This window comes from Gossypium hirsutum, chromosome A13, assembly GCF_007990345.1.
Source record: "Gossypium hirsutum isolate 1008001.06 chromosome A13, Gossypium_hirsutum_v2.1, whole genome shotgun sequence".
Lineage (NCBI taxonomy): Eukaryota > Viridiplantae > Streptophyta > Magnoliopsida > Malvales > Malvaceae > Gossypium > Gossypium hirsutum.
In genome coordinates this window covers 109,410,475-109,426,497 of record NC_053436.1, presented here as the reverse complement: position 1 = coordinate 109,426,497, position 16,023 = coordinate 109,410,475, and the positions used below count along the sequence as shown (strand labels likewise).

General features: G+C 32.9%; 3 protein-coding genes across 4 annotated transcripts; 2 read left to right on the top strand and 1 right to left on the bottom strand.

Moving 5' to 3' along the window:
* Positions 1-5,088, top strand: LOC107942806 (glucosidase 2 subunit beta). Of its 2 annotated transcripts, XM_016876524.2 has the most exons (15): positions 1-238; positions 319-438; positions 533-628; positions 719-958; positions 1,579-1,808; positions 2,004-2,120; positions 2,718-3,039; positions 3,123-3,227; positions 3,309-3,410; positions 3,502-3,559; positions 3,672-3,740; positions 4,295-4,382; positions 4,551-4,612; positions 4,705-4,756; positions 4,844-5,088. In XM_016876524.2, exons 1-15 carry the CDS (start codon positions 142-144, stop codon positions 4,904-4,906), a joined length of 1,821 nt encoding a protein of 606 aa, XP_016732013.1. In that variant the 5' UTR covers positions 1-141; the 3' UTR covers positions 4,907-5,088. The 2 variants fall into 2 exon arrangements, 1 of the variants encoding a protein (XP_016732013.1); XR_005907908.1 differs by lacking the exons at positions 4,705-4,756; positions 4,844-5,088 and having other exon boundaries at positions 4,021-4,382; positions 4,551-4,609.
* Positions 5,089-6,816: 1,728 nt separating this feature from the next.
* On the top strand, positions 6,817-10,360 carry LOC107942803 (pyruvate kinase, cytosolic isozyme). Its single transcript, XM_041085798.1, has 3 exons — positions 6,817-7,131; positions 7,405-7,863; positions 9,451-10,360. Exons 1-3 carry the CDS (start codon positions 6,886-6,888, stop codon positions 10,261-10,263), a joined length of 1,518 nt encoding a protein of 505 aa, XP_040941732.1. The 5' UTR covers positions 6,817-6,885; the 3' UTR covers positions 10,264-10,360.
* Positions 10,361-11,280: 920 nt separating this feature from the next.
* On the bottom strand, positions 11,281-13,946 carry LOC107942804 (E3 ubiquitin-protein ligase SIRP1). The gene is made up of 2 exons (XM_041085797.1): positions 13,735-13,946; positions 11,281-12,739 (listed from the first exon to the last, which is right to left on the bottom strand). The coding sequence occupies exon 2, from the start codon at positions 12,679-12,681 to the stop codon at positions 11,563-11,565; it is 1,119 nt and encodes a 372-aa protein (XP_040941731.1). The 5' UTR covers positions 12,682-12,739; positions 13,735-13,946; the 3' UTR covers positions 11,281-11,562.
* Positions 13,947-16,023: the final 2,077 nt, after the last annotated feature.

Below are 16,023 nucleotides of genomic sequence, written 5' to 3'. Positions count from 1 at the left end.
CAAACGCACTACTTCGCTCTGACTGGCCTCGCTCGTCTCTGCCAGACCCAGTTGTGCAGGCTTGCTTTTTGTATGTGTCTCTGCATCTCTGAGAGTGATTCTGGTTAGGTTTTTTATTGATTCTATTCAGATTATCAGAAGATGAGAGTATATTCCATCTTCATTCTCTTCTTCATTGGTTCATTTCTCCCATCATCATCTTCTTCCAAACACCATTTTCTCGGAATTTCTCCTCAAGGTGCTCTTTCTTTTTAATCAATTTTACACTTACCATTTTTCCTTTCCGAGTTAACAATAGCTGTTACGAATGATACCCAGATGAGAATTACTATAAGTCATCATCCGATACTATTAGCTGCAAAGATGGATCCAAGAAATTCTCCAAATCCCAGTTCAATGATGATTTCTGTGATTGCCTTGATGGCACCGACGAGCCTGGTTTGGGTTTTCCTTATTGATTTAATGGGTATTTATGGTATTGGGGGGGGGGAGGGGGCGTTTCGTTATTTAACTCTCATTTGGTTGTTATTAGGTACATCCGCTTGTCCCACTGCAAAGTTTTACTGTAAAAACGCTGGACACATTCCCCAATTCTTGTTTTCTTCAAGAGTGAATGATGGTATTTGTGGTAAGTGTGTTCTGTAAGTAAAGTCTAGTTGATAATCTTCATATTCTATTTTTATGTTGAATTGCTTTTCATTGGTTTTAAATACTCAAGATTGTTGTGATGGGAGCGATGAGTATGATGGTCAAGTGAAGTGTCCCAATATGTGTTGGGAGGCTGGTAAAGTGGCTAGAGATAGGTTGATCAAGAAAATAGCTACGTATAAGGAAGGGGCTGCATTACGAAAGCTGGAAGTTGAAAAGGCTAAAGTAGCCATAGCTAAAAAAGAAGCTGAACTAACATTACTTAAAAACGAGGAGAAGGTATTGAAAGTTCGTGTTCGAGAGCTAAAAGGTAAACACTTTTCCATGAAGATTCCTTGATGTTCAATTGTTCATCTTGTTGTCATTGTGAGTGTACCAATGTTCTACTTTCATATAACTTGTGGGTATTTTTATGACTTAAAAGTACTTGTCATGATGCCGTAATCTAATCTAATGTGAATTAGTTAATGCTTCCTATTGGAATATTTTGAGATCTTGGGTTTGAATCTAGTCATCAATCACGGGTCATTAAATAGGTGGAAAAGCAAAAAGTGTGCCCATTTTGTTTCATAAACCAACCAATGAATTTATTAAACATACAAAAAAAAAAAAAGAAGAAGAAGAAGAAGAAGAATCTCTTGACTACCTTTTATTCTCTTTGCCCTTCCATTTTATGACCAATTCCTTTAGTACTTGAGTAGGTGTTCAAAATACATTAATCCATTCTTTATGTGTGATTTTTATTTCCTTCTTTGTTCTTTATCTTATCAAATATGGTGCTCATGCATTGAAAAACAAGAGATTCGAAGATTTTCTTTCTTCATTATGATTTACTATTCATTTACATGGACCTAAGGGTCCATTTTGTTGATATTATACCTGTTAATATTGAGCTTATTGCTACATGATTTGTTTACTTTATTTTTGCAGAACATAAGGAACTGATAGAGAAAGAAGAGGAGAAAGTAAGGTTGCAGAAAGAGATGGAAGAAAAAGGAAAAAGAGAAGCAGAGGAAGATTTAAAGGAAAAAGGGAAAGCCGACAAGGAAGGGGAGGTGGAACATGAAAAGGTTGAGGAAGAAGCTAGCACTGAAAACCAACCCACAGAAAGCACACATGATGATATAATTGGTAACGTGGAGGATTCTTCTTCAAAGGAGGTCAGCCTGGTTGTTTATAATTGTCTCTTTAGGTGTCTTTCCATTGTACATTTTGCTTCTTCTGGTTGTGTTTTTTTATCGTCTTTGTCATTATCACCCCAAATGGCCTATGTCCTCCTTATAGAACCCCAAATGCTTGTCTACCATAGTTCTATTCTATGTTACACCATGACATGTTTGAACTTTGTTATGTAGCATGCCTCGGAAAATACGCACGAGTCTGCTTCACCAACAACCGACGATGTTTCTTCTGTTGCAACTGAAATTGCTGATGATGCTGGAAGCAAAATATCACCTGATGTAGACAAGAAAGTAAGTTTCTCTACTCATCATATTTCCTTGTTTATAAGAAACTTCTGTGATACTATGCTATAGTGATTATCAAACTGGACTAAGGGGATTAGCCCCCTCAATTTGCTTTTTGGAAATAAGTTGAAGCATGTTGCTGGAAAAGTTTGATAGAATAGCTAATCTAACCCCTGGATCATGGTTACTCCGATTAAAATAGATCAAAAAATGTATTAGGAGCAAGAGATTTAAGGGCTCAAAAATGTCGTAGAAAGGAGAAAGAAAGATCAAATCATGAAGTAAGGTTTTAAATAAAAGACTTTGTCCCACCTCTTTTGTCTCTCCTGATTTGGCAATAATCTTTTGGTTTTATTTGTTGACTTGCCAATAAATTGATAGATCCACATTTGAATTTATGCAATAACTATTTTCCATGTCAGGGAGTACTTCAATGTGTGAAGTACAGATTTTTTGGGGGCTTTTACTTGAGTACATTCTACCCCAGTTGGGGTATATTTTTCTGAACAAGAAACAGCACAAATAGTTTCTCTCAACTTTTGGCATTGATAGGTTTGACAAGTTTCTAAGGTATTTCAGCTTTATTTGTCTAAATAATTGCAGGAGAATGAAGTGTCATCTGATATTTCTGAGGGAATGTCGAGGGAAGAGTTAGGTCGCATTGTTGCTTCCCGTTGGACTGGGGAAAGTACTAAGAATCAAGGTGGTAATAAAGATCATGCTGATGACAGCCATGAAGAGACACCTAAGAACACACATGATGAGCAATATGATCACCATGCTACTGATACTGTTGTAGACACTGGAAAAGATGATAATGAAAAATATGATTATGAAATAGATGATGAACAGGATGAAAGTTATGAAGAGGAGAGTCATGATGATATGTCTTCATACAACTATGATGATGAACCTGACTTGTCAGGTGTGCAATTCTTTTATGGATACAACTATGATGATGAACCTGGCTAGTTCAGCCCCTAATCTTACTATTATTTATGTTGCTAGATACAACATCCTCATATAACTCCTCTTGGTTGGAGAAGATACAACAAAAAGCTAGGAACATTCTAAAGGCTTTTAATTTATTTCAAACTCCTGTAAACCTAACAGGTATATACTGAACTCCTACTGTTATTTACTAAAAATTTAAGTGAGCATATGGAATGAGAAAGCTGTTTTGTCTTTTCTCAGAGGCTGCTACTGTACGCAAGAAATATGTTGATTCCGGTACCAAGTTATCTAAAATACAATCAAGGATATCAAAATTGAAAGAAAAGCTAAAACACGATTTTGGTATGTAATGCATTGTTTCAATGTCTAAGCAGTGAAAATTTATTGGGTTGCTTTGGCTTCTATAAACTGAACTCGGGTTTTAATACTACAGGACCAGAGAAGGAGTTCTATGCATTCTATGGTCATTGTTTTGAGACCAACCAGAATAAGTTACGGACTTCTCATTGTAGTAGTTTTGTTTTGTTATCACTTGCTCTGAAATATAGATTGCCTAATATTTCCATTTGTTTCGCCTTTAACAACCTAGACTTCTGGCTTCAGGTACGTTTACAAAGTGTGTCCATACAAACAAGCTTCTCAAGAGGAGGGCTACACATCAACCAGTTTGGGGTAGGTGTATTGCAGTTATTATGCTCTCTCATTGATTGGATTCTTGTCCTTTATGTACAATAGAAACTTCTGGTGTCGTTTGGGTGATAAAGGGGATAGGATATACTACTTGAAATCTTTCTCAAATTTAATATCAACAAATATTTTATTCTTGCCAACGGAAATCGTTAGAATTGAATCATTATTTGGAGCATTTGTGTTCTATTTGTTCATATGCTTCATCAGATTCCTGGGCAGTTAAAACTGTTGTTCATCCGTGTTTATTGTATATGCCTTGCAGTATCCATGTCCAACATGCATGGCACACATGGGAATGGAAGCCCAACCCTTTCGGATATATGGAAAATGAAAACAAATGAATTTACGTGTATCGGACACGTACTCAACATTCACCTCTGAACTTGAGTAACATAGGATTATATATGATTGTGTAGTAACATGTTTTTTGTTGCGTGCATGGATGATGTCATGTAGGAATTTTTTAAAAGCCTTTTCATGTGATGTCTCTTCAAACTGAATATTTATAATTTTCATATTCATGAGTTGTCTACTAGGAATTGGGACCAATTCGAGGAATCCTACAGGATGATGGTATTTTCTAATGGAGAAAATTGCTGGAATGGCCCTGATAGAAGTATGAAGGTACGGTTGTGTTATGTGGTTTCGTGTTCTGGTTTGTTGTTAACGAAGGAACTCATCTCCAATAGTGTTTTTCCTTGAATGAGTGGGCTGTTCAATTTCGAAATGGTTTTGTTTTCCGCATTTCGTTGTAGACTTTTGTTCTTCTATACATATTATTCATCCTTTCAGGTGAAGTTGAGATGTGGTTTGAAGAATGAGATCACTGATGTTGACGAACCCAGCCGATGCGAGTAAGATTCTCTCTCTGTGCGTGTATGTGTTATCCATGCATGCATGCATGCACGCACGCATGTTCCTCCTAACACTTAGTTTGTCATGGCAGATACGTAGCGATACTGTCCACCCCAGCTGTTTGTCTGGAAGATAAGCTAAAGGTAATCGGCTGTTCCCGATAACGAATTTAGTGATGTAATACTTACTAGAACTGCTTTTTAAAGGTTTGTAAATGTTAATTGTGTTAGGAGTTGCAACATAAACTAGATTTGATGAACAAAGAACAACCTCGGGAACATGATGAACTTTGAGGAGCCTTGATAGTAATTTTGACAGTCCGGTTCAGGTATAAGATGTTGAGGAAATATGGAATGTGGACTTTTTGAGCTGGTAGAGTAAAATGAATTTGAAGCATTGTATTAGACGACCAACATTGTACCTTGTATTTGTTATTATTATTATTTTTTTATCATAGCAGAGAATGTTTCATTCAGATTGCAAATACATGGATGGATGAATTGAGGTTCTGTTTTACTGATTTTGGTAATATTAATAATAGGTACTGTCATTTACTTATTTGAATATCTTCAAAGGACAATTATAAATATAATTTATATTTATAAAGTAAGAGAGATGATAATAGTTACTAGTCATTTTGTCAAAATAAATTTAAAAATTCAAAACTCAAAAGTAGTATGGAAAAACTGAGAACCCGAGAGAATGATCAGCCACATTGGGACTGAGACACGGCCTAGACTCCTATAGGAGGCAGTAGTGGGGAATTTTTTGCAATGGGCGAAAGCCTGATAGAGCAATGCCGCATGGACGTAGAAGGTCCATGGGTCATGAACTTCTTTTCTTGGAGAAGAAACAATGACGGGTATCTAGAAAATAAGCATCGGTTTACTCTATGCCTGCAGAATTGAATTGAATTATTATGTATGATTCAAAAAATTTAAAAAATATGTGGAATCTAATTGAAAGCACCGTTATAATTTGGTGATTTTTAGAGTACATGAGATTTTGTTTTGATTTAATTTTCAAAAATAATTAATATCATCAAAATAATATCATTTAATATAATACTTATATAAAAACAAATTGATATATTGATTTTTTTAAATGTATACAATTGAATCAAAATAAAATTTTATGTATATATCTGAATTAAAATCAAAATTTTATTTGTATAATTACATATTGAATCAAAGTTATGATATTTACCCTAATTTTTATAAAAAATTATAATGTTAATTAACCCTTAATACTATAATAATTAGTGGATAGAATAAGCACATAGCAATATGACAAATAACTGAATCTCTGGACATAGGTAGGTCTAGGTGTTTTGGCTTATATAGTAGAAATTGCATTTTAATTTTTAAAATTTATTTTATCTTTTTTTAATACAAAAATTAGTATGCTTTGAGTTGAGTTAATTATTTATTTTTGATTAAATTATAAAGTAAAATTTAAAAATTATAATATGTTTTTTTATATTTGAAATTTATTTTCAAGAATTTAGTCATTCTAACTTTTTGGATTTAAAATTCAGATTCATTTGTTAACACTGTTAAAATTATTTTGTTAAATTTATTAGTATAAAATTTTATTATTGTTTTAGAAAAACTCACTTGGTATCTATGTAATAAGGAATTTTTTTTTATAATGGACCTAAATTTAATAGAGAATTTCAACTGTGTTAACAATTCTTAAATTCACGGTAGCATTTGAATTAAAATAAAGTATTTAGATTAAATAATTGCATTATAAAAGTTTAGGTATTTAATTATGTCAAAATTAAAGGATAGAGAGATTATAATTGAAATTTAATTGTAAAAAAAATAAAAAAGAAGGGTAAATTATTAAAATAGTCACTTTTATTTGTCTCAAGTTACATTTTAGTCACTTATATTAATGGTATAAAGGTAAGTGGACATGATACGTTAAATCATCATTTCAAACGAAAATTTTATGTTAAATTATACAATTAGCCCCTATATTTCTTTTGTTTTGAGCAATTTAATTTTTTTAGTTGATTCATATAAAGTATTAACTGCCTTTCTAAAAGGGAAAATTCAAATGCATTTGATTTGTTCTACATTCTACTACGTAGTTATACACCTGGGAAATTCAGAGGGAAAAACGGGGTCTCACTTAGTTTCCCTTTTCCTCTTACAAATACTTGCTTTTATTATTATTAGTATTATATATATTTAAATAATTAATTAATTCTAAAAAAATTTCAAAATAAAGGAGAAGAACAAAATAAAAATAAAAAAAATAAAAAATGAATAATGATGTTGCTATTGGATCAGCTGTAATGGAGAGTAAGCCGAAGACGAAGATCGTATGTACTCTCGGTCCTTCCTGTAGATCCGTCCCTATGATCGAGAAGCTGTTGAAAGCCGGTTTAAGCGTCGCTCGTTTCAATTTCTCTCACGGATCTCATGATTATCATCAGGAAACTCTTGATAATCTCCGGGCAGCAATGATCAATACCGGAATCTTTTGCGCCGTCATGCTCGATACCAAGGTACTTTTTTCCGATAACAACCTTTTTTTTCTCTCTCTTTTCTTTTTTATTAATGGGTTAAATATTAAATGGTACATAAATTTTAATCCAATTACAATGTTATACATGAACTTAACATCATTGAATTAGTAGATATATTGCGGACATGAATAAGACGAATCTTATCTAAAGTGAAAATTATTTATTTTAATCGGAATTACCACATGGAAAAGCTGATTAGCTGACGAACCCTAGCTGTTTATTCTTACGTTAAAAAATAAAATAAAATTCCAGGGTCCTGAGATTCGAACAGGTTTCCTCAAAGATGGAAAAGTTCAGCTGAAACAGGGTGAAGAAATCACCATTACCACAGACTACGGCATAAAGGGTGACGAGAAACTAATAAGCATGAGCTACAAAAAGCTGGCCGAGGATGTAAAACTTGGGATGGTTATCCTTTGTGCAGATGGCACAATCTCGTTTACCGTCTTATCTTGCGACCTTGAAAAGGGTTTGGTTCACTGCCGGTGCGAGAACTCTGCCGTTCTCGGCGAGAGGAAGAACGTTAACCTTCCCGGCGTGGTCGTCGACCTCCCTACATTGACGGATAAAGATAAGGAAGATATATTGCAATGGGGGGTTCCTAACAAAATCGATATGATTGCTCTTTCATTTGTTCGAAAAGGCTCGGATTTGGTTGAGGTTCGTAAGGTGCTCGGAGAGCATTCTAAGAACATTCTTCTCATGTCCAAGGTATGCATGTTTGAAGAATTTCATACATACATATATACCTATACGTACATGCATGCATGCCATGCCATGCATAAATATATAGATGCTATTTTACTTGCACTCAGTTAGGAACCATGTAACGAATAGTCTCATTTGCTTTTGCCTGAGTTTTTAGAAAGTATTATGAATAGTAGTGTTGATTTATATTAACATATTTTTAGCTTGTGGAAGTTTCGTTCGGTTCGAAATATGGTTTAAAATTTTATTCAAATTTATTTATATTTATAAATAGATAATTAAGTTCATTTAAGCTTGGTAATATTATTTTTTTTAAAAAAATTAAAATTTTTTTAATTTAATATTTAATAATCTAATTTTTTTATTTATAAAAAAATTATATATAGTGATCTTAATATTTTTTAATATTTACATTGCAGTGGTATTATATACTATTATAGATTAAATTTTTTGTGTTATAAATTATATAATATAAAACATTACAACTTAACTAAAGGGCCGACTTGGGCTTGGGTCTTGGATGTCCAAGCCTGAGCTTGATTTATATTTCGTATGAGCCTAATTTTTTACCTAAGCCTATTTTTAGAGCCTAATATTTTTGCTCGAATCTTCTCAAATTTTGAGTGAGCCTTTGAACTTGAACGTAGTCCAACTCATAAACAAGTTTAATTATGGAAGTAATCATCTAATAGTAAAATGGGGTTAATTGCATTAGAAGTTCTCAAGTTATGGTCTAAATTTTAAATTAATTCTTAAACTTCAAAATGTTACGAGTCTTTAACATATTAATATTGAATCAATTAGATTGATAAAATTAGCTTAACCATTAACTTGAACTTAAATATTAATTCAAATTTAATGTGAAGTGTTAATTAAATTATAAATATGCGTGTACTTGATAACTTGTATTGATGTGCTAAAAGAAAGAAATAATCATCATAAATTTTATTGATTTTTTAAATGTCAAATCCATACTGTAGGTGCTAAGGATGATTAAAAAAAGTAAAGACGGTAGGGACGGAAAACTAAAACCACCAAATAGATTTCCATCTAATATGTTGTAGCATTTATTTTCCTAAAAAAGTGGATGTGGCCGATTTTTTTTATTGTGAGTATAAAGCGATCATAATAATTGTTTGTCTTACTCTATCTCTTTTTATTATATGAAATTATTATTTTATTTTTATATATTATTAAAAAGAGAAAAATGTCATATTTTTAAAGAATTATGTTTAAATATTTGTTTTTTTTAAATATTAAAAATAACTAGGAAAAATGAAATTGAGGTGAGATAAAATGGGGTGAAAATAGATGTACTCAATATCTACAAGATGGTAATAATTTTTAAGATTATAAAGCATACTAACTATGAAGTGGTAATTGATTTGATATTGCACACTAATATTTAATATATGGATTGACGATTAGACTCATAGAAGAACTTAATTATTATAATATTAATAGTTTGAAGACTCGATTAAAACATTTTCGGGATTAAAGATAATTTAAAATGTATGTGATAGTTTGGTGATATTTTGGTGGAGTTAACCCTATTTCAATGATGGCAATTTGTGGAAAATTATGTGGTAGGTTGAAAATCAAGAAGGGGTGGCAAATTTTGATGACATCCTTGCAAATTCAGATGCATTCATGGTGGCACGAGGTGACCTTGGAATGGAGATTCCAATCGAAAAGATATTTCTAGCCCAAAAAGTCATGGTTTACAAGTGTAACATCCAAGGCAAACCCGTCGTCACCGCCACCCAAATGTTGGAATCCATGATCAAGTCTCCCCGCCCAACCAGGGCGGAGGCCACCGACGTCGCTAACGCAGTCCTCGATGGCACCGACTGCGTCATGTTAAGTGGCGAAACCGCTGCCGGGGCTTATCCTGAACTAGCTGTTCAAACAATGGCCAAAATATGCGTTGAAGCCGAAAGCACACTCGATTACGAAGATGTCTTCAAAAGGATTATGAAACACTCCCCGGTACCAATGAGTCCATTGGAAAGCTTGGCTGCCACGGCTGTTAGGACGGCGAATTCAGCAAGTGCAGCTCTTATATTGGTGTTAACGAGGGGAGGGAGCACGGCGAAGCTGGTGGCTAAGTACAGACCAGGAAAACCCATTTTATCGGTGGTTGTACCGGAGATAATGACGGATTCTTTTGATTGGTCGTGTAGCGATGAAAGGCCGGCGAGGCATAGCTTAATATTTCGTGGGTTGATCCCGGTGTTGTATGCTGGGTCAGCGAGAGCATCACATGAAGAAACGACGGAGGAAGCTTTAGGGTTTGCTATAAAGCATGCAAAGTCGATGGGATTGTGTAAAGAAGGGGATTCAGTGGTTGCTCTGCATCGAATCGGGACTGCATCTGTAATCAAGATCTTGACTGCTAAGTGAAAGTGAAATTAAAATTTGAGTTTATTCATGAATTTTTTTTGGGAGAATTTTTTGAAGACTTTTTATTTTATTTTACGTAAACCGTGCTTTTTATGAATATAATGCATTTGATTTTTTTTATTAAAAATTGACGTGGTTGATTGAATAATTAAACATATATTTTATGTTGAAGATTAGATTTTAATAGTAAAAATTGATAAAAATTTTAATAAAAAAATTAATTTACTCTTTGATATGACATACACGGATTGATTTTTGATTTTTTAGTACATATTAGTATTTGAATTTGATAATTTTTTTTCCAGTTTTGATTCATGTTATAATGCGGTATTTTGAGATTGTGCCACACCATCACCTAAAATATTTTATAAAAAAATTAATTTTTTAAACAATGACACGACATAATATTAGAGTATCACATCATTACATGGATCAAATTTTAAAGTAATGAGTTTTTGTTAATTTTTCAAGATATGGCATAATATTTGTTACTTTATAAAACTAATAATTTTTTGTTAATTTCACATAATTGAAATTCATAGCAACAACTCAATTTATCAAATTGTTAAATATAATGTTGTATTACCTCCACGCACACCTTTGTTCACAAGGTACTTTCACTAAGGGGTACACCTTATTACGACATGACAACAATCACTTATTACGAAAATCACCTTATAACATCACATCGTGACTCTACAAGATCTCATTGTCTCCTTCACTTGGGGTCGATGAGATGATTCACTCACTTGTGAGACTCCTCCATGAGTTACTCCCAAGTTTCTTATATAAAAACTTCTTTGCCTTATCATAGAGGGGTACCCAAAAAACATTCTCTCTCTCTTCCTCCTAATGGCTCTCCACCCTTCGCCTATCTCCTCCCTTAATTTGATTATCGATATAGACATGTAGTATAGATAAAACATACGTCCTCGATCTTATCCATGGATCATGGTGCTGAATTTGGTTAATGTAAAACCAATCGAAACATTCACCATTTATAATTTAACTTTTATCAAATGAATATAGATAAATAAAAAAAGAAAGAAATTACATATATGAGGATCCAAGAGTAGGTAAGAATCAATATGGGAAACTCTTCCAAGGCCAAGGATCTTCAACAATAGAGAAATTAAAAACAAAAGCACAAATGTATATGTGTTTTCCCCCAAGATTCAAATTCAATGAAAAATTACTATCTACATAAAAAGCAAAGGCAGAAAATATTTAGGCAGCATAGCGAAGACTGATGAGGAGGAGGATGCTATGCTAATACTACCCAATTATTTATTGGAAATGTCAATTTTTCTCATCTCTTTGTGAAGTAGTTGTGGATTGAGACGACGATGAAGTATCGGAAGAATTGGCTCCACTAGATTGAGATCCTGACGAGAACAAACCATTGAATGGCCACGGGATTGAGAACCTTCTCCCGCTCCCGTTTCTCCCATCTCTTTCGCCCTCTTCGCTGCTACCGCGCACATTGTTTCCGCTTTCTCTTCGATTGGTATTAGCCCTTGGTCTCTCGGAATCCAGTTTTGATTCGTCTGTGGGCATTTGATATCTACAAACCGGACAAGAACTATGGAGCTCCAACCATGGCAGTATACACTCGCCATGGAACTTATGTTTACATGGCATTTCCTTTGCCACGTTACCGGTCTTGAGATCATCCAAGCACACAGAACATTGCAGCATCTCCTCAATTTTCACGGTGGGCAAAGCTTCGATTGCCTCTTTTTGCGTTGGTGGAGTTCCGTATCTGTTCGATTCATTCTCTGCCAGATGTTGCAACAATAAGTCGAGTCCAGGACTCATGAAATAGTCGCCTAAAGACCTTGTATGGTTCGAGTTTTGGCTCAGACCACTCTGACTGGAATCGTAAGGACCTTGGACGATGATAGTCTGATTGAAAGGATTGATCAAAATAACACGCTCTCTTTCCCTATCCCGATCCCTGCTCGTACCCATACCCTGATCTCTATCATTCGCAGCATTCTCCACTTCGGATGCCATTCCATCTCTAATACCTTGAAGCAATTGCAAAATTGTAGCAGAGCTTCTCCTCCTCCTTCTAATGATGGATTCGAGCTCTTGGTCCAAATCAGTATTTCCTTCATGGCGACCTTCACCATTATCATTGTCATTCTCATTATTCTCTTCTTCAAAGTCAATACGATCAAATCTTCTACGAAGACGGGGATTACCAATCATACCTAACAAGATTGGTGCCCACAAAGATAGTGCTCGGTCTGATCCCATATCAGAATCCATGTCTTCACTGCCTCTTGTACCACTGCTCATTTGTTCAATAAACCCACCTTGACAAAATGGGCATTTAATCTCAATTCCCATAATAGGGGTCACCACTTGAGAGCATTGGTAACACCAGTAATTTTCTGCCATAGCTTCCTCCATTCTTTTATGGCCTTTTATCCTCCTTCCTCACCTTTCCTTTTCTGTTCCTTTAGGGATTCTGTCATAAACAAACAACAAATAACATTAAGAAGTCTGATTTGTAGAACTAAAATGGAAGCTGTTGAGGAGAGGTTGACTCGTTTCGAAATAGTCTTTGAAGTGTTATTTGTCCAGAGCCAACAAATCCTTCAATGAGTTAGTATTTCATTAAGTTAAATTAGAGTTTTGTCTTCCAACTTTGACAAGAGCTTCAGTGCCTAAAGAGATTACTTTGGAATGCGAGTTCATAGAATAAAAATGCCTCATTGGACATGAATGCTCACGTGGATGTGAGCATTACACACTTGGTAGGGTTTGAGCCCTTGCCCTTAGATGTCATACATCATACAAGAGTTTAAACCCTACCATGTGGATTGATGCTTACGTGCCATTGATGAGATACTCAAGCTGTTAATAGAGTCATGAGATAAAATTTCGATTTGACATGTGGACAATAACAATCTATTAAAGGGTTTGTAGGCTTCAAACGGATGACACCTTAAAAACTTTTTTAAAAGGAGTTAGTTTCCCCTCAAAAAATCAATCTACAACAAAAACATCTAGAACAATGTGATTGATACCGCAAGAAGAAAGCAACTCCTAAATTCATACCCTTTTATAAGTAAATCCATGTTCTGAATCCCTTCAAGTATACTTTTTTAAATTTATCAAAAATTGAAAACAATGATTCAAAATAACACCAAAACCTTAAAAATGAATACATAATTTGCAACAAGAGAATAAGAATAGCAATAGAAAAGCTTGTTAAGGAGCTCTTCTTAAAAAAGAAAACTAAAGGACTCATAATCTACAAACAGCTTAACAACAACCTCAAATCCATGAAAAAGGGCTCGAAAACAACAAAGAATTTCTTTAACCCCACCCCCACCTTTTTTTCTGGTCTTTGATCAAAATTTCATTTTACATGAGAAAAATTTGACCCAATGATAAATAACACAAAATAACAAGGTTTCATATAGAGAAACATAATCCCAATTTTTTTTTACCTATTACCTTTATTTTTCTTAAAGATTGTTGGTGGCTATGAATTAGAACATGAAAGAAACAAAAAAGATGAGAAGAAGAAGAAGAAGAATCTTGGGTTAATTTTTTTTTTTTGTTGTTGAAGAAAAGAGAAGGAAATGGCTAAAGATTTACATTTTTCTTCTTCCTCATTATAGGACAATCCAACTCCATTCTCTCTTTTCCTCCTCAGATTTTTTTTCTATTTTTGTCAACTTTCTAACTTACATTATTTAACTAACTAAAAAGGTCAATTTAAGTCTTGAAATGTTTAAGGTTGTTTTGGATTTGGATGGCTACTGATTTATAATATTTTAAATTTGGATAATTGGGCTTGACTCAAATATCAATCTATAATTGAGTTTTATCTTGATTGACATAAATATTGTTGTCAATACAAGAAGATATGAGTTCGAGTGCATTGAAACACATTATACTCTTAAAATTTTAATTTGTTATAAATATTTTATTATTATAAAAATGGATGTTCATTAAATTGAGAGTTTTGATATACATTATGACTCTGATGTTTATTATTAGGATTTAATTTTTTTTATCAATCTTATTACATGCTCTAATCATATCTGTTCTTTTTGACAAAACCCATAGCCCCACCTTAACCCATAAATGGGAGAATAATATGCTTCGATGCACTTGTACCTATGTTCTCCTACATTGGCAACAATACCCATGCCAATCGAGCTAGAACTTAATTGGCAGGACTCTGATGTTTATTAGAAGTAAAGCTATATTATTTATACTTTTTATGTTTATAAATATATACTTTAGAAAAACATTATAAATATCCTTATTGATCAATAAAAACAATACTTCTTATTTGTTCTCCTATATCTCTTGTTATTTGATCTCATTATTATTATTTTTATAACAAAATTTAGTTTTTAAAGTATTAGTATTGTTTTGGTCAAAAGAAATATCAATATTGTATTAATTAGGCCTTTCTGTTAGCCTAACTTGGATGTCAAGTGCTAGCTCAAGTCTGTCGTGGAGCATATTTAAAACACATCGATCAAATTATAAACACATATGTGCCCACCTACATGGATAACCTGAATTAGACATGTCTAAAAAAAATAATCTTTCTAAAATTTAATGAAACTATTTTTAACACATTAGATTCTAGTCATGCATGCGATCAATATACACGTGTTTATAATTTGATCCATTAATTTTAGATATACTTTACATTAAGTCCAATCTAACATTTATGCTTAAATTGATGGTTAATTTAATAGAAGAATTTGATTAATATAATATTAATCTTATAATACTTTATTTAGAATATTCTAAAATTTAAAACTCATTTAGCGATAATTTGAGAATTCTTGGTGAAATTAATGTTATTTTAAATTTAATTTATTAATTTTTAAAATAAAATCAAATTCTTGGAAATATTTTTGTTATATAAAGTTAAATAAAGTTTTGGGTGTATTATAGTAGTGGTTCACACGATAGGCGATGTAGAGAATCATTTAGTATGGAGTTTTTTTACAGGGTAATGACTAATAGTTCTCTTCAGATCTCTTTTATATATTTCCAGTCTTTTTGTTTTGGTATTGAGACGAGGTATTTGTAGAGAGAGGTCAACTGAGCATGTGTCCCAATCATCAAGCATTGTATTCCTCATGTGTAGGGGTAGAGTGATGATTGTCAGCTGAGAGCATTGTTAGAGTCATTCTAAAGTGACTAGATAGAATATTGTTAGGGTTAGAAAGTAAAGGTGAGTAAAATTTGATTTGATTCGAAAAACTTGATAAAAAATTTAAATTTTGAATTAAATAGTTCGAATTATTTAAGTTAATCAAATTATTCGGATCAACTCGGATGAAAAATTAAGTTTTTTGGTTTAACTCGAATATGAATTGCACAATTCTAATTATCCAAAAATCCAAATAAGAAAAGGCAAAACTACGTCGTTCTAATAAATGTTTACCTTTTCTAAAGTTAAAAATCAAAACCATTAAGTTAAAAGACAAAACTATGTTATTTTGATAAATGTTTACTCATTAAGTTAAAAAACAAAATCATTAAATTGTTTATGTAGTTAAATAATCTTGTACTTCGTCTACTAGTTAAATAATCGGTCCATGTAAACGCAACATTGAATATAACTTAACTTGACTTAACTGTATTTGATTCGATTTAAAAAAAAAATCAATTGAGTTCGGTTGCTAAATTAAGATTTGTCAACTCGACTAATTCGAAATTTTTTGACTCAATTCAACATGACACTATCGAATACTCACTCCGATTAGAAAG